Source organism: Ursus americanus, chromosome 21 (assembly GCF_024610735.1).
Source record: "Ursus americanus isolate L20-20 chromosome 21, mUrsAme1.1.p, whole genome shotgun sequence".
Lineage (NCBI taxonomy): Eukaryota > Metazoa > Chordata > Mammalia > Carnivora > Ursidae > Ursus > Ursus americanus.
In genome coordinates, this window is record NC_142147.1 from 14,743,716 (window position 1) to 14,761,251 (window position 17,536).

Consider the following 17,536-nt stretch of genomic DNA (forward strand, 5'->3'; position numbering starts at 1 on the left):
TCCTGCTCCCCCCACCCCACAGGCCGCATGAGCCCGTCCATCTTTCGAAGCTAAGTACTCATAGTAGCTTCACCCGAAGCAAGGACATCATGCAATCACAGCTCTGATGTGCCAATTTGTGCTTTTTAATGTCAGTGAAGGCATGTGTTGCTGTCCACTGCTGGACCCCAGCTCTTCAGGGAGAGAACATAGCCAAGTCTAAGGGGATCCTCTTCTGGGAAAAATTGTGTCCCCTGGGGGCACCAGCTGGGTGCCCAGCCCCACGCTGAAGGCTGTGCAGGCGACCTCCCAAAGACAGTCCTCCACAGGCTTTCCCACAGCCTTCTGGGGGGAAGTCCTCCTGCTGTCTAGCCTGAATCCCACTGGCTGCCCTTGGCCGCCCTTCTCCTTGTTTCCGTGGAAAGGGGCTGGCCTTGGTCTCGGAGAGGCAGCTCTGGGACTGGCTCCCGTCGCCCTGCCTGGGAGCGTGGGGAGTGGCCGGGGTGGGGAGGTCATTGTTCAAGGAGGGTGCGGGGTCGACAGCCTCCTCTTCCCTTCCCCTGCCAGTCTTCAGGGCACCCTCCTTTCTTTCCATCCATCCGTCCGTTTGTCCATCCGCACTCTCCCAGGATCCCTTCTCTCTTGTTTCAGAGGCCTCCCGCTGCTGCCACGCCTGAAACAAGACAGAAGGGTGGGTGGCTGGGTGGGCAGGCGGAGAGAATGAATGAGCAGGTGCGTGCGTGCGTGAGTGAATGGGCAGGGAGGCTGGGGGCGGAGGGGGCAGCCGGGGAGGGAACTCATCCCCCAGCCCCTTGGGTTCACCCCCTAGCATGGGTTGAACAGTGTCCCCCCAAAAAAGGTATTCAGTCCTAATCCCTGTGACCTGTGAAGGTGACCTCATTCGGAAACAGGGTCGTTGCAGGTGTTATTAGGTAAGGATCTCAGCCTGGATTTAGGGTGGGCCTTACATCCATGACTGGGGTCTTTACAAGAGAAAGGAGAGGAGACTGGACAGACACAGAGGAAAAGGCAGAGACCGGAGGCCAGCTGGAAGCCTATAGGACACCGAGCATTGCCGGCAGCCACCAGAAGCCGGGAGAGAGGCATGGGATGGTTTCTCCCCAGAGCAGCAGGAGGAACCAACCCTGCCAAGGCTTCGAGTTTGGGCTTCTGGATCCTGAGCGGTGACAGAACGCACATCTGCTGTTTGCAGGTGCCCAGTTTGTGGTCCTTTTCTCTGACAGCCCTAGGGAGCTCACACACCCGGCTCCTGGCCCTGGAGCCCCCGCGCCCACCCATGACCCACACGCTCTGGGCTCATGGGGCAGCGCCGCCCACAGCTGGCTGAGCACCCTGCCTCCTTCCAGGGGAGCAGAAAGGAGAAGAAAGGGCTGGGGCCTCCGTCTTCAGAGCTCTCCAGGGCCCCAGCTCCAGGGTTTCTGCTCCAGGGAACGTCTTCTGCTCCTTTAGTCTCAACAGCGGCTGCCGGGACAAGTGGACGCTAGTCGCCGCTCCGTGACAACTTGCTCTGTGACCTTGGCACATCCCTGTGCCCTTGCCAGCCCCAGCAGCCATTTGGGGCTCACTGCTCTACGCAGGGTCTCCACGAGACCAGGCAAGCCCTGCTCTGAGGCCTGCCCTCACAACATCATCACCATCATACAAATGCCATCTCTTCCTGCAGCCCCCTCTGCCAGAGCCCAGCTCTGTGGTCACTGGCCTGTCTGAGCTATGGGCCTGGTGGCCATCCTCATCCTCAGAGTGCTTGGAAAGACCGCCATCTGCCTAGCGGAGCTAGGGTTGACAGCCTGAGGACACCCAGGGCCCAGGCTCTGAGGGCCCGTGTCCAGGGTGGAGTAGGGCCACCGCCCACAGGCCCTGAACTCTGCTCTGCTCGCCTCTAGAACATATCACAGGCCTGGTACATAGCAGGCCCTCTATGACCTTCGTAAATGAATAAAAGCCCTGTATGCCACATGCTTATCCTGAGGCCATGAAATACAGGAAGGACAGACTTGGGACCCTGGCCTTCCCCTCCTGGCCTCTGTTCATCCCCCAATACCAGTGTGGGGCTAGGATAAAGGGCAGCACACAGCTCCCCACCCCACCCATAGATGAGGGGAACCCTCCTGGCTCAAGAGAGCTGGAGTTTATGGGACCTAGTCCCCCAGGGAAACCCCATGCCTTCTCCCTGCCCCCTCAACCAGGGGCTCTGCTTAGCCCAACCCACTGGCCCAGGGAAGCAGTGGGAGCTCTCTCTAGGTGTTGCCAGAGGAAGGCGGTCCATCCAACTTGGCCTCAGAACTGTTTCCTCTGCATAGAAACTGGAAGGCAAACCAAGTCCCCCACCACGTCTCTCCCCAGCCCCTAGGAGGGGCCTCCAGCCACCATCTGGCACTGGGCTGGGTTGACCTGGGGGGAAGTCTGCCTGGCATGGGCGCTCACAGCTCCAGGTCAGGAGGCCCTGACTGAACCTCCCAAGCAAGTCCAGGCCTGGCCAGGGACTGGCCCACCGCACATTCAGACTGAGGAACCCTCCTGGAGACGCCTATGAGGACCCACTAAGGTGTCACTTACTCGTCTGCACGTCACATGTCCCAGGGGAGTCAGGCTCCTGCATGGGGAGAAAGGAGCAAATGCCATGTCTCCTCACCAGCCTCCCCGCTCCCACCACCCCTCCCAGCACACACAGAAGCAAGAGAGTTTTCCTCATCCCCTACTAGGTCCCATTGCTCCCGGCTCCTCTCTGGCCTGCTTTTCCCCTCCTGCCTCAGAGCTTGCTCTCCCCTCCCTGGATCACCACTGGGTTCCCCCTCAGCTCCTCTGCCCGGCTGGGCCCCCTGCCTACCTTCTGCTCTCCATGTGTGGGGAAAACCTCCTCCCAGCCTTCCCTGGGCGGGGGGGGGGGGGGGAGTGTCTCAAAGATCCGTCTGCAGGAGAGCACCGTGTCTTCCCCTACCCCAGCCCCGTCCTCAGGAGCCCCTCCTCTCTGTGAGGGCATCTTCATGGACACAGTGTTCCTGCCACCAGGCCCCTCTTTCCTTGTCTTGGAAAACTCCAAAGCTCCATTTCCTCTGCTTCCTGCAGAGTCACATGGATACAGAGTCTGAGGGCTTGGCCTGCCCGGAAGGGGGCCCTGAGGCTTCTTGTCCACCTCCTGTTACAGCCAGGACTGGGACACAGGCCTCCTGCCTCCCAGCTCCAGGTGCTGCTGTCAAGATACACAATTGTCCCCAAAGGAGAAGGGCCAGATGCCAGGGGATTTTTTTCTTTTTTTTCAGATTGATCAATCAATAGATCGATTATTTATTTATTTATTTAGAGCACAAGCAGGGGGAGCGGCAGAAGGAGAGAGAGAAGGAGACAAAGAATCTGAAGCAGATTCCCTGCTGTGATCATGACCCCAGCCAACATCAAGAGGTGGACGCTAAACCAGCTGAGCCACCCAGGTGCCCCCAGGTGCCAGGCTCTTGGAGAAGGAGAGGAAGAGGTGACAGAGGCCTTGCTCCCCCACCCACCCATGTCAGAGTTCTAGGTTCTCAGAAATGCATACAGTGCCCTCTGCCTTCCTACAAGCCCCACTTCTTTCCAGAACATTCCAGGCCTCTCCTGTCTCTGGGCCTTTACATATGCTGATCTTTTGCCTTCCTACACAACCCCCCTTCACCTTTACCCATCCCCATCCTACTTCTCCCTCAGGTCTCAGCTTGCAAGCCACCTCCATCTGGAAGCCTTCCTTCATGCTCCTGGGGGGCTCCTCCTCTGCACCCCACATCCTCTCTGCTCCCTCTATAGAAGCACCTCCCCCACTGACTGTGACCTCCTGGTTAGCAAGGCTGAGCTGGCTCTTCTCAGCCCTGTGGACAAGGTGCCCCGGAGAGTGTGAGTGGAAGAAGTGTGAGCCGAGCAGATGGGCAGGCTACATGGGCTGGGCTCCCACGGCGGGCTCCCTTCTTCCTTCTGTACCCCGCCCCCCAGACCATCCATCCTTGTCTGAGCTCCCAAGACTCTTCCCCCCACGACCTAGGCCCCAATCCCCCAGCCCAGCACTGACCTGCTCCCTGGCCTTCCCGTGGAGCACTGGCTGCGGCAAGGCCATCTCCAGCCTGTGCAGGAGCCAAGCCGTCAACCTGCATGTGGGAGAGGACAGGCCATGTCTAAGCAGCAGGGCTCATGGGGAAACTGACACCAGAGTCAGGTCCCCTCCCACGGCAGACAGCAAGCCCACTGGAAGGCAGACCAGAACCCAGGACTCCGGCCCCAAAGACTGTTGTCCTCCTCCCTGGCCTCCCTAGGCCAGCATCTGGGTACCGCTCAGACCCCAGCAGGTAGCTCAGCAGCCCCCCAGCCCGCCCTGCAGGTGCACGCAGGCCTCTCCCCTACCGCCATGGCAGGAGCATTTGGCAGCGCCGATCCTGATTTTTAAGGCACGCGTTCTTTGGCTCAGCAACTGCCGTGCCTTGGACTTACTCTACGGATTTACTTGCACAGGAGCAAAATGATGCCTATGCAAGTGGAAACAAACCTAAGTGGCCAGCAAATGGCTAAAGAAAAGCTGGTGGGGCCATAAAATGGGGGACTAGGCAGCTGTTGAAAGAATGAAGCAGGCCCATGTGCATAAAACCACCTCTAAGATACACTTTTTGGTGGAAAAAAGCAAGATGCGAAGCAGTATATAGATTTTGCTGTTGTCTGGTACGTGTGTTTGGCTAAAGGAGAAATGGCTGCCCTGGCCTGTGTGTGTGTACAGAACGTGTGGAGGACAGTGGCTGATGGGGCTGCCCGGGGAAAGGCCGCTGGGAATCCCTTTAAATTTCTCCCAGGGGCATATGCTACATTTCTCATTTAAAAAACTAGTTTGGTGATGTGTTGGGCGTGGGGCTGGGTCCTGCTCCCGAGGAAAGGTGTAGCATTTGGGGGGCTCACCTGGTGGGGTCGCTGGGGGGCAGCAGGGAGGAAGCCTGAGAGCAGGGCTGGGACTCTGAGGTCAGCTCCTCCGTGGGCTCCGGGGGGCCAGCCGTGGGCTCACTGTGGCTCTCTGGGGCCTGCAGCATGGGCTCCGTTTCCAAGGTGGGTTCTGGGTGCTCTACGCAGCGGGGAGAGCAAGAGTCTAAAGATGACAAGGCAGGGCTCCATGCAACCCCTCATGGGCACCGGGGGCCAGATTCGAGGCACCAGCCAGACCGAGAAGGGAGCCCCTTGGGCCCACTCCAGCTACCCCTCTCATCAGACCAACATGGAACCGAGACCTGAAAGCTCAAGGCACTTGTCTAAGACCTCACAAGACCGTCCCACACCACTGGCTTCCCAGCCTAGACTGGGGAGGAGTTCTGAGGCCCACCACAACAGCCAGTACTGGCGAGCCTTGAACCCCTCTGTAGCCTGGGTGATGGCTAAGGTCCTCCCCCAGGGTCCCTGAGGCCCCAGGTGCACCCTCAGCCCAGCCTGTGACCATGCCAGGCAGCCCTTCCCAGGTCCCCTCCCTTACCTGGGCCCAAGGCAGCACCTCCAGCCTCATCTCTCCAGTCCTAGAGCAGAAACAGGGAGTGGGGTCGTGGAATGAAGCAAGCCCTGTGCATTCCCTCCCCTGGCCAACTGTGCCCAAGGCAGGTGTGGCAGGTGGCAGGGGGGTCCCATCCTTCCCTATGAACCCCCCTGCTGTTTTGCAGTCACTCCTCTCCATCAAGAACCCTCCAGGGAGGAGAATACCCCCTCCATGTGTCCCAGGAGGTGGGGATAGCATGCTGGGTCCTTCCTGAGGCCCCAGAAACCCTCCCAGGTGGTCATCTGCCTGCTCCCCCTTTTCCTTGACTTACCTGGGAGGGTTTTGGGGGCTGAGGCAGCACTTTCTCCAGATTCTGCTCAAGCCACCTGAGCAGCCAGGGCCCAGACCTGCAAAGGGGCCAGCGGTCAATGCAACAGCCTAGTCACACTGACCTGAACATCTGTTGGAGTCCCAGGCTTTGACCAGCCCTTCCTCACCTCTGGTCCCATTGTGCACAGTGGGGACGTTGTATTGGATGCTCTGGAAGAGCCTCAGGTAAGGGGGGGCGACTTCCTCCAGCCTCAAATTCTGATGCATGGTTGGACCAGACCCAGAACAACAGGCCCAGCCCTGGCCTCCTGGGCAGCAGGTGAGGAATAGGGGCTGCCTAGGAACCTGAATGCAGCATGGGGGGGCTGGCCCAGGTAGGTCTGGCTCCATGGGTCTGGGAGCAGTGCAGTCACACGGGGCCTGATACCTAGAAGGGCCCAGTTTAGGTTTCATGCTGTTGTCACAACCTTAAACTCAATCTCAAATTTTTTTAAAGATTTATTTGTTTTAGAGACAGAGAGATCACAAGCATGAGAGGGAGAGGCAGAAGGAGAGAGAATCTCAAGCAGACTCCCTGCAGCCCGACATGGGGCTCGATCCCACGACCCTGAGATCATGCCGTGAGCCGAAACCAAGAGCTGGACACTCAGCTGACTGAGCCGTAGGAGCCAAACTCTTATGAATGTTTAAAAGAGTCCTGCATTTTAATTTTGCACTGAGTCCCACAAATTACACAGTTGGTTCTGGGGTAGATGGGTCCCAGACCCACCTGGCCTCCAGGCAGCTGCTCGCTCCTCAGGGAAGCTCCATGTTCCCAGGGGAACCCATTCCCCCAGGTATGGCCCAAAAGAAAGCTGGCAAGTCCTCTGGGGGCCTTCATCCTAAATTGTGTTACTGGTCTCGTGAGTCAGCGGAGTGGCCCTGGGGACCCCTGACCTGGGCAGCCTCTGGGAGACAAAAAGACTATGAGCTAGGACAATGAGTGAATGAATGGAGTACATTCATTCATTCATCCCCTTTGTGCTGAGTTCCTTCCTTATGGCAGGCACTGTGCCGGGTGCTGGGGGTTCAGCAGAGACGAGACAAAAACCTCTGCATTCAAGGACCTAAAAGTCTCACAGGCGCCTGGGTGGCTCAGTTGTTATGTGTCTGCCTTCAGCTCAGGTCATTGTCTCAGGGTCCTGGGATTGAGCCCCTTGTTGGGCTCCCCGCTCAGCAGGGAGCCTGCTTCTCCCCCTGCTTGTGCTTGCTCTCTCTCTGTCATAAATAAATAAAATCTAAAAAAAAAAAAAAAAAAGAACCCAAAAGCCTAACAAATGAATAAGAGAAGGAATGAATGAATGGGGTGAATAAAGATGAATGCATGACTCTGGGTTTCCAGCAGAAATTGCAAACTGGAGGCTTCAGGCTTATTTTGGGGGGTCCACAGTGTTCCAAAAATTTTTCAATTAGTTGGCAACAGCTAAAAATTAAGGATTACATAAAAACCTAAATTTCTAGCTTCTCTTGAAAAACTGGAGGATCTGGCCACACTGGGCCTGAACTCCTCCGAAGCAGAGGCAAGGGGAGCAGAGCAGGGACCCTCCAGGAGAAGGACATGGGCTCCCCTGTTTGCCATAGCCCTCACCCAGCCCGCCACCCTCCTTGACAAGACAGCCGCCCACCTTGGTCAAATCGGAGAAGTCTGAAACTATCACCAACTGTGAGGCCAACCTGGGTACCTCTGTGTCCCCCACAGTGGCCCCAGGCCTGCCTCTGGGCTCCACATGACACCCATGTACACCAGCCCATCTATGAGAACTCATCCATGCCCCTCCCTGTGGCCCCTCACCTGGGGACCTCCCAGAAATCAGCACAACAAACCACGGGAAGCACAGGGCCCTTTGGCTCCATTTTATGGATAAGAAAAGTGAGGCCCAGGAGAGCTGAGAGGCAAGTCCAATGTCACACACCGAGGTGGGGGTGGACCCCGCTGCTGAACCCAAGATCCTCAGCTCTAGGCACACTGCTGCCCCCACCACACACACACTACACATGAGGCTCAGGGGATCCCAAGCCAGTGCTCAGGGATAGGGACTCACCCAGTGTCCTGGGCCCCAGGAGCCTCCCCGAGTCCATCTGCAGAAGAGAGTAAGGTGGTCAGCAGCAAGAGGCCCACCCAGCCCCTCTCCTCCGGTCAGCCTCACTCATACCCAGGCTGGAGTCTGGGGCCAGAGGAGAGTCCCCCGCCTGTGGGCTCTCTGCAGGGGCAGGGCCCATCCCAAGCTCCCCCTGTCCCAACCCCAAAAAGCCGTCCTGCCTCCTGGCCTTACCTGAGCCCCCAGTGCTGCATGGCCCAGACGTCTGTGCACCTGCCTGCTAGGACAGATGGACACATGAGGACAGAGAGCCCAGATGCCATGGCCTCCCAGGCCGCCCACCTCAACTCCTGGCCCAGAAGTACCTGAGCAGGGCCCTCCGAGCCAGCAGCCATGCTCTGGGCGGGCCCGCCGCTGGGCACGGGCTGTGGGACAACCTTCTCCATGCCCTTCTTGAGCCAGCTCAGCACCCAGCCGCCGGAACTGCTGAGGGACAGAGATACAGACCCACCCTCAAGGTCCCCAGCCCCCCCACCCCCCGCCAGGGGGCACTGCACAGTGTCCTAAAGAACTCAGTTTGAATCCCAAATGTCTATCTCCTTACTGTGAGACTTCACATATGCCACCTCCCCCGAGTCTTGTGTCCAACTCCGGAAAATGGGGGACACCGACCCTTGGTGAGGCCAGGTATGCCCGGAGCCAACCTGAGCCCAGCCCCATCAGATGCTGGGTACAAAGCAGCCAAGTTTGTCAACCTGCTTCCCCCGACCCTGGCTCTTGGGGGTCCCCTCCTATCCTTGGCACATGTCTTGTGCTCCAGAAGGGTTGAGGGTTTCCGGTGAGGTGTTTCCTTGTGGCTGAGGCTGGGAGGCCTCGATAGAAGGGTCACAGACTCACTGCTTGAGCCTAGCCCCCCACAGGTAGGCTCACGTGGATAAGCTCTAGGGGTCTAAAATGAGCCCACTTGGAGATGTCATCTCAAAGTCTGGATTTCTGGCTCAGTTAGAAAAATGGGAAGCTCTGGCCACACTGGGTCTGCATTTCCCCCAAGCAGAGAACACTCTGGCCCCTACTCACTGTTTCTCTTGGTCACATTATCCATTTGGCCCAGGAGATCCCTGCCCTCTGCCTGAATCTCCCTTCTGCCGGTTCCCAAGATGTTCTTGGCACTGGGCAGCTGCCTGTGAATGACTAGCGACCTGAGAGCAGGGCTGGTCCCCACCCCCAAGTGGCTCCTTAGTTTTGGGGTGGGGTGGGGGCCGGTCCCCAACAGAGGGGTGGTTGGTGTGGTACCTGTTCACTTCGGGAACCACGGCGACCTGGGCCTGGAGGGATGTAGGCGGAGTAGAGGCAGCCTCCTGGATTTCTGGAAAAGAGTCCCTCATACTTAAGATCTGGAGTCTCAGAGCGGCCTGTTTCTACCCTGCTGGAAAGTCGAGGCAGGGGAAAGGGGAGAGCCCCAAGGGACTCAGAAGGCCAGGGTTCCAGCTCAGCTCAGCTAAAACTCCCCAGGAGCCCAGCCCTCAACTCCTCTGAGCCTCGGTTTCTTCACGAAGGGGGCCCGCCATCCCCCGGATGCAGAAACACCTACGGGGAGCACGCTCCTGCCCGCTGCCCGCCCGCCAGCCGGGGCTTCCGGCACTCACCCTGAGGGCCCGGGGCAGCTGCAGCCAATTCCTCCCCCTCCAGCGGCTCTTCAGGTGGCTGGCAGGTTCGAACAGGACCACGGAAGGCCTCAGTGAGACCAGCCTGGTTCGGCACGGGCAGCCCCTACCCAACTGCAAGGGACCCACTCACCCCACAGGAACGAGCAGCTCTGCTCTCACAGTCGTCCCTGTAAATCCTGGCAGCTTCAGCTGCGGCTTGGGACGCTCCCTTCCTCACACCCCAGGGATCCCTCGTCCAGGCTAGGGCCCTCACCGCCACCCCCCTGCCCCCGCCAAGGCAGTCCCCCGGCCTACCACACCCCCCAGGAAGCTGCCCTCCAGTGGCCTGAGAACAGGGAGGAACACTGGCGCAAACTGAGGGGGAGAGGGAGGTGAGAGGACCCTCCACACCTAACCCCCAGCCAGAGCTCTCCCGCCTCCTCTGGGCCAAAGCTTCCATTCCCCTCCAGCAGCTGGAGAGCATGCAGCACCTGCCACCTGCCTCGCCTCTGCCTCCACAGAGACGGCTCCTACTGCCGCATGCGCATACGGGTCTGTATGGACAAACATGCACGCGCACGCAGAGACGCGAACACGTGCACGCTCACCGTGACGTGTAAACGAAGGAGCGCCCGTGAATTTCCATATACGTACAGATGCTTGCATACGTGAGCACACATAGGTATACATGCAGTAACGCAGAGATGGGTGTATATACGCATGAACAGACGCAAAACCAAGGGTATCTGCCCACACGTGCATGTGTACGTGCAAGACAAAAAGCATACGTACATATACACTCGCACGTGCATGCATGCCGCGCTACACATGCATGTGCACGCGGGCCATGCAAACATTCATATATACATGGGCACGCATGCAGATGTACACATGTGCAGACACCAGCAAGTATCAGAGACACCCAAACGTGTGCATATGCACACACGGACATTTGTATATGTACACGCCACAGATGCTTGTGTATACACTCGTGCACACATATATGCTCAGTCACATAGACATGGGCATATACACACATACACACGCACTGACACACAGACATGTATTCATGAGCGCATCCTTTCATGTGTGCATCGACACACACACCTAGATGAACATACATATGCATATACACCTGCTTGCGCAAAGTTCTGCATCTGAATATGCATACATGAGCAGATGTGCACAGATGTATGAAATATGTACACATACATTCAGACACATATAAATATGTCCATACATACATGCACAGATACACAGACACGTGCACACACAAACACACGTATACATTCACAGACTCAGAAACATTTGCATACATATACACAGCATGCCCCACATGCACATGGAATCACAGGTACACCAATGCATGTGTGTGCGCGTGCATACATGTATGTGCATGTGCACACATACACATGCATGTAAACATGTGCACATTCATGTGCGCACAGTTTGCTAGTGTGTATGTATGCCCAGGCATACCAGTAAGGACAAAGGGCATGCACATGTGTGTACACATGTGTGCACATGTGAACACTATAGGCACAAACCCTATACCTGGGTAGTCATTGTTTACTGCAGGTGCCCTGCACGGCCCAGACTTGCCCTTCCTCTGCCAGGCACGCCCCACCTCTTCATCTCCAGTCACACTGGGCCCAGCCCACCATGTCTGGGAAGCACTCCCCCAACAGCTTCCACTCTTCAAACTTAAGACGATTCTCTCCCTCCTCTGAGCTCCCCTAGTTCTGTCTTATACACTGGTTTGGCCCTCCCGGGAGGGCAGAACTAAGCCCAGTGTTGGAAGTCCCCGCATTTCCTTATCACCTCTGTCTTCTGGTAGAATGACCTGGCTGGTACTTGTCTGCTAACCCCCGGGGGCAACGCCTTACTCATCATCATGCTCCCAGCACAGCGCACAGGCCTGGCATCAATTAGGAGCTAAATCAAGTCTGTGTAATTGAGCTTCTGAATTAGTTGTCATCAGGCTCCTGAACGGATGGGATGCAGAACTGGCAAGCATGGATGCGCTCGAGTCCCCCCTGTGGAGGGTTCCCAGGGGGCGGCAGATCCAAGCTGGGAATCCGTTGAGCCGCTAGGCCGGCAAGCCCTCCCTCAGCCTCAGTCTCTTACCAGGGACTCAGCCCCTCTCTCAGCCTCCTCGGGGGCGGTGTCAGGCTCCGGCTCTGGTTCCGGTTCCCGCTCCACCTCCGGCTCTGGTTCTGCGCCCCCCTCCTCCTCCTCCACCTTGGTCTTCTGAGGGGTCCCTGGGGGCTGAGGCAGCACCCTCTGGACCCAGCTCAACATCCTGACACCTGCAGGACACAGAGTCCTTAGGCCTCCCCAGAGTGCCCACCGTTGCTCCCACCACATGCAGGTCACTTTTGTGGGTCACACATTTCCCTTTTCTCTCATTCATCTTTCAAAACATTTCTACAAATTATACCTCTAAGTATTCACCTGATAGAAATACCCAGGCAAGAAACGAAAAGAAAAGAAAAAAGAAAAGAAAAGAGAGAGAGAAAGAGAGAGGAGAGGAGAGGAGAGGAGAGGAGAGGAGAGGAGAGGAGAGGAGAGGAGAGGAGAAGAGAAGAGAAGAGAAGAGAAGAGAAGAGAAGAGAAGAGAAGAGAAGAGAAGAGAAGAGGAGAGGAGAGAGGAAAAGAAAAAAGAAAAAAAGAAAATACTCAAGCCAAAAACCTGTGTATGAAGAGGTTGGTCACCACAGTGTTATAGCAAAAGATGAAAAGCGTCCAAATATGCATCAGTAGGACCCTGGTTATTAGAAAATATCTAAATGTTCATCTGTAAGAGAGACTTGTATTAAATAAATTACAATACATCCAATAATGGAATATTATGGAGCCGTAAGAAAGTGGCTCTATTTGAACTAATACAGAAAGATGTACAGCTCTGGCCTCCGGTCGTGACCAAATGAGTTAAACTCGGTGCCTCAGTGTGCTTGTCTGTGAAACGGGATGTTACAGAACCTATTTTGTGGAGAGGGTTGTGAAGATAAAATGTACCCACACAAACGTGACGGGCACACATTGGGAGCTTAATAAATGCTGGCCATGACTATTATTTGGTGTCAAGCAAAAACACCAATTGTAGAATATCACATTCAGCACGATCCCAATATAAATTTAAAAAAATACATTACGAATAGAAACTATTTTAACATAAACATTAACCTATTTTCATGATTTAAAAACGTTTAAGATGACAGTCACTTCCCCTTTTCAAGATGTACTGTCCCACCTTAGATGGGTCTAGTTTCTGGCGTCATTTCCCTTCTGGGGATGGGGGGCCTCTGCCCTTCTGACTAAATCCTTGCGGGCTGGCCCGGCCCAGCGGGTACAACGCAGGTTAGTACCTGCAAACTGCTGCCCTCGAAAGGGCCCTTTTGAGGCAATGCCCAACATGACAGAGTGCTTCTCTGTCCCTCCTCTGCCAGGACCCTGGCCCCACGCTGAAAAGGACAGGCAGAGGGCCCAGGATCCCTGCCCCAGTGCCCAGCTCCCCACAGCCCCCAGCCATGCTGCCTGCCCTTCTACTCACAGCCCTGACTTCTGCCCCTGCTCCGGCCTCAGCTGCCCAGCTCTCCTAGGAGAGGCCGCGGCGAGGGACCGAGCTCCAGGTGGGAAATCAGATCCCTGACCCAGTGTCCAAAAAGGTGAACCCGAGCCAGACGTGAACCCCTCCCGTCTCCCGTTCTCTTGTTGGGTGGGGGCACAGACACAGTGATTTCCGAGGTTGGGAGAGCCCAAGATCATATGTTTAGGATGGCAAATTCCACCAACAAGACCAGCCCCAGGCAGCCCCATGAGCCCAAATGGAGCTAAGTGTCCTCCACCCCGGATTACACTCATCCTCATTCTCCCCACCGGCCAGTAGCCTCAGGAAGATAAGTGCTACCACTTTACAGCTAAGGAAACAGAGGCACAGAGAGGTCAGTAGACCTGCCCAACGCCACACAGCCGGTAAGCGGCCAAGCTGAGTCACACTCAGGTCTGCTGGCCTCCAGATGTCCCACATCTACCCCTGCGGGCCAGTTCTGCAGACCCTTTCCCAGTGGGCACAATTCTGGCCTGAACCTTCTGGAAATGACCAGGGAAGCCTTCCCCACTCCCAACTTTTCTCCTTCCCCCAGACCCAGTCATTTCCTCCCGCATGGGCATATCTGCACATCCCTGTTGATTCCACAATGATAAGGGAGGCAAAGATGGGAAGGCGTAGCTGAGAGCCCAGGGTAAGTCTGGGGCTGGGACCACCAGCCTTTCAGAATCTCCTGGGAAGCTGGTGAAAACACAGATTCCTAGGCGCCTCTCACCCCTCTGCGGGACCTGGAGTCTGCATGTCACAAGGTCCCTTGAGGATTCACTAAGGTTTGAGCCCCACAGGCAGAGAAGGAAGCTCCAGGTTTCCAGCCTTGCCCTATTTTGAATGCCTTGCTAGAAGGAGAGCATGGGGGTCCGACCAGAGGTCCCACCGAGCCACCACCCCATTCTGTCTTACCTGCTCAGATGCCGACCACCAGCCAGGAATCACCTTCTCCCCGCCACTCACGCTGGTCTCCCAGACACAAGGGGGGATTAGCTGACAGCAGTGGGGCCGTGTGCAAAGGATTAGCAGGTGCCCAACAGGAGTGGGGAGGTGGCGGTGGAAGACAGGAGCTCGATGGCCAGGCAGCCAGCAATAACCCTCTGGGGGCCGTCAGGGATCTAGGCGCCTGGGGATGGAGCCCCTCAGGGCCCTGGTTGGGGTACCATGAGTTGCCAGGGGACCCAGTGTACCACACACCTTGGCCGGTGGGAGAATAACAGCTTCGTGTCCCTTTGTGATCCTGGGAGACTCTAGATGGCAGGGGCTGGTCAACTTGCAGTCATGAAGGGCAGGAGGCACACCCCAGCCCTCCAGCTCCAGAGCCAGGACTCAAGCAGAGTCTCCCTGGCCCAGAGTCTTCTGCAACTCCCCAAGGTAGCTGGCGTGGGAGAAGGTTCTTTCTGCCACCAAGGCCGAACATCAGAGGCAGAGCGCAAGGAGGTCCCTGCCCCTCCTCTGTAAATACACTGGGCTGCAGGGCATGAGGGCCCCTCCCACAGCACCTCTGGCCAGGCGCTGGCAGGGAACAGCATCTCTTCAGCTCTGCCTGGCCTGCAAGCGATGGCCTGGGTTCTCGGTGATATTCGCCCTTTCCTCTGGCTTGCTGGAGGCCCGTGTGGAGGTGGCAGGGCTTGGGCTTGCGGGGGGGCAGGCAGCCAGAGACAGAGAGAAAGGGGAAGGGTGGGGGAAAGGGAGGTGTTGGGGGTACAGCTTGAGCCACTGGTGGCAGGTGGTGCCCTTTACCTAAAAGAGGAAGCCTGGGGCTGGGAAGTGGGGGGAAGAATTTAGGGGGGCAGGGGAAATCATGAACTCTACTTTGGTAAGATGTCTGAGAGACACCCAAGTGGGAATGTGCGGTAGGTGGCGAGGGCGTGTGTGTGTGTGCGTGTGTGTGTGTGTGCGTGTGTGTGCGTGTGCGTGTGCGCGCGCGTATCCGGAGTTTGGGGAGATGGAAATGTTGGACTCATGAGCTCATCTTATAGATGCTTAAAGCCACAAGATGGATTGCGAACCCCTGGGAAATCCAATACAACTCAAGAAGAGAAAGGGACAAAGAACCCTCTGGCACATTTTGAGGCCAGGAAAAGGAGGAGGAGCAGCAAGCGAGGGGAGTGAGGTGCTGGGGGAGGAGAGATCACTCGGGGCCCTGCGTGAGCGTGGCTTGGCCTGGGCCCCTCTCCCTGGGCTGAGCAACCTGGAGGCAGTAGAGCCCCTGGGGAGTGGGCCAGGTCAGATGTGCCTGGGGGAAGAGGCAGGGCCTCTAGAGCAAGGAAAAAGAACAAACTTTGGCCACACACCAATTTGGACGACCCTCATGTGCATATATATGGAGGGAAAGAAGCCAGACTCAAAAGAACCCAATGAGCCACACAGACAAAGCTCAAAAGGGGCAAAATTAGCCTGTCTTGTCTATGGCTGCAAACAGAGGTAGTAAAAGGACCGAGAAAAGCAGTGGTGATGTTCTATAGTCAGAGAGTGGTCACCTCTGCAGGGCATTGGGCTGGGGAAGGGGTATATGGAAGCTTCTAGGGGCAGGCAGGGCCTTCCCCGTTTCTTGCTTCCTTTAGCTGGCATCACTTTTTAAAAACAACTTACTGAGGTATAATTTCTATGCCATAAAATTCGCCCATTTTTAATAAATTGACTGAGCGAGGCAGTTAGCACTGCCCCGTTTTAGACCACTGCCGTTCCCCCAATGAGACCCTTCATGCTTGATAGGACTCACGCCCGTCCTCAGCCACAGCTCTGGACAACTGCCAGTCGCCTTCCTGGCCCCTCAAATGGGCTTTTTCTGGACATTTTCTGTAAATGGGTCATACAACACGGGGAGTGTTTTTGTGTCTGATTTCTTTCATTTAGCATAATGTTATGAGGATCACCCACATGGTACCATGTATCAGTAATTCCTTTTGTTAAATTCCTGAGTATTCCACGTGGGGGTATGCCACAGTCTATGAACCCACTCACTCGTCAGTGGCCACTTGGCTTGCTCCCACCTATCGGCTATTTGAAATCATGCTGCTGTGAACATTTCCATGCCAGCTTTTGTGTGGACATACATATTTTCCGTATGTTTGGGGAGATTCCTAGGGGTAAAATTGCTGTGCTCTGTAGTAATTTTATGTGCCGTGTTTTAAGAAACTGCTAATCTGTTTTGCAAAGTAGTACCTCTTGTCTTGGCCTGAGTAATAGAACGTGGGCTCTCGCTTTATAAATTATTAGTTACATTCTGTATTTACATGCCTGCTGTATTTTGTTGTATTTTATAACTTTAAAAGAATTAAAAACAAATCGGGGGTGGGGTGGTGCATAGGGGCAACTCTGGGAGAGTTTTCTCTAAGGGGTGGGGCTCAGAGGTGCTGTCTGGGGGTGGGGGACTGTCTGGAGCAGCGAGGGAGCCAGCTCCTGCATGACCCTCCCAGGAGGGGTCTCCCAGGACCCTGCAGTCTCAGCACCTGGGCCAGTGACTGCAGAACACACGCCAATACCAGCAAGTCAGTTAGCCTCTCCCCAGGTCCCCTCACCTGTGGGGCCCATCGCCAACGGTTGGGACCAGGGCAGTGGGCAGGCCCCAGGGCTTTCAGGTGCTGGGCTTAGGCACTCATGACCTCTCTTTTCTGGGAAGGAGGGAGGGAGGCAGCAGACCTGCAAGGGGTCGGGGCTAGAATATCACCTGCTAATCCCTAGCCTGCTGAGGCCACCACTCTCCCTGATCCCTTTATGCTGACCCTGGATACTGGCCACTGCTAATCGCCACTCCCTGGAGGCTCAAGGGCTGGGCAGGCAGGGCAGCACCCTCTTCTCTCAAGTCTGCAGGAGGGCTCACGGTCGCCCTACATGGCAGGTCCTAGGGTCTTGCCTAACACGGAGCCTCGAGGCTCAGAGAGAGAGAACAACTAGCCCAGAATCACACAGCATGCCCTGGCTTGTGCTGGCATGGCCACCTCCAGGGAGGCCCGCTTCCTTTCTGACATTTCTCAACACGCCTGGCTTGGGCTCAGGTCTGAGAGACAGCAACCTTCAGGAAAGCCAAAAGCGGGAGCCAGTGCGCAACACCCCAGGTAGTGGGCTCCCCTCCTCAGAGCCGAAAGTTGCCAGGGTTGCCGAGGAGTTGGCGCCCTCATAATCAGGCGGCAATGGGCGTTGTCTCTCTGCAGAATGTTCCTTTATTCTCCTACTGTATAAGGCACTAGGGCCAGCCCATCTCCCTACCTCTTCTCCCCACTGAGCCGTCAGAAGAGCAGAAACCCCTCACAGGCCGGTGTACCTGCAGACCAGGTAGCTGCTTTCGGGGGGGGGGGGTCAGGAGCAAGGAGTCCTTTCTCCCCTCTTCTCCCTGCCCCACTTCCCCGTCCTCCCTGGGAAGGCCCACTCCGGAGACAGCTTCCCTAGGGCCAGTCCCCTTGCCCTCTCCCTGCTG

The 17,536-nt window shown here is 56.4% G+C and overlaps 1 protein-coding gene across 1 annotated transcript in view; it reads right to left on the reverse strand.

The window, feature by feature from the left end:
- The window catches only part of CNGB1 (cyclic nucleotide gated channel subunit beta 1), a 61,885-nt gene extending 50,066 nt beyond the window's left edge, over positions 1-11,819 (reverse strand). The window contains exons 1-11 of the mRNA XM_045806719.2: positions 11,646-11,819; positions 9,519-9,576; positions 9,166-9,238; positions 8,238-8,358; positions 8,107-8,149; positions 7,876-7,912; positions 5,796-5,871; positions 5,468-5,507; positions 4,906-5,065; positions 4,034-4,109; positions 2,557-2,593 (exon numbers count right to left, since the gene is read on the reverse strand). Of these exons, the coding sequence (XP_045662675.2) occupies positions 2,557-2,593; positions 4,034-4,109; positions 4,906-5,065; positions 5,468-5,507; positions 5,796-5,871; positions 7,876-7,912; positions 8,107-8,149; positions 8,238-8,358; positions 9,166-9,238; positions 9,519-9,576; positions 11,646-11,819 (895 nt within the window). The remainder of the gene's footprint in view (positions 1-2,556; positions 2,594-4,033; positions 4,110-4,905; positions 5,066-5,467; positions 5,508-5,795; positions 5,872-7,875; positions 7,913-8,106; positions 8,150-8,237; positions 8,359-9,165; positions 9,239-9,518; positions 9,577-11,645) is intronic.
- Between the last annotated feature and the right edge of the window lie 5,717 nt (positions 11,820-17,536).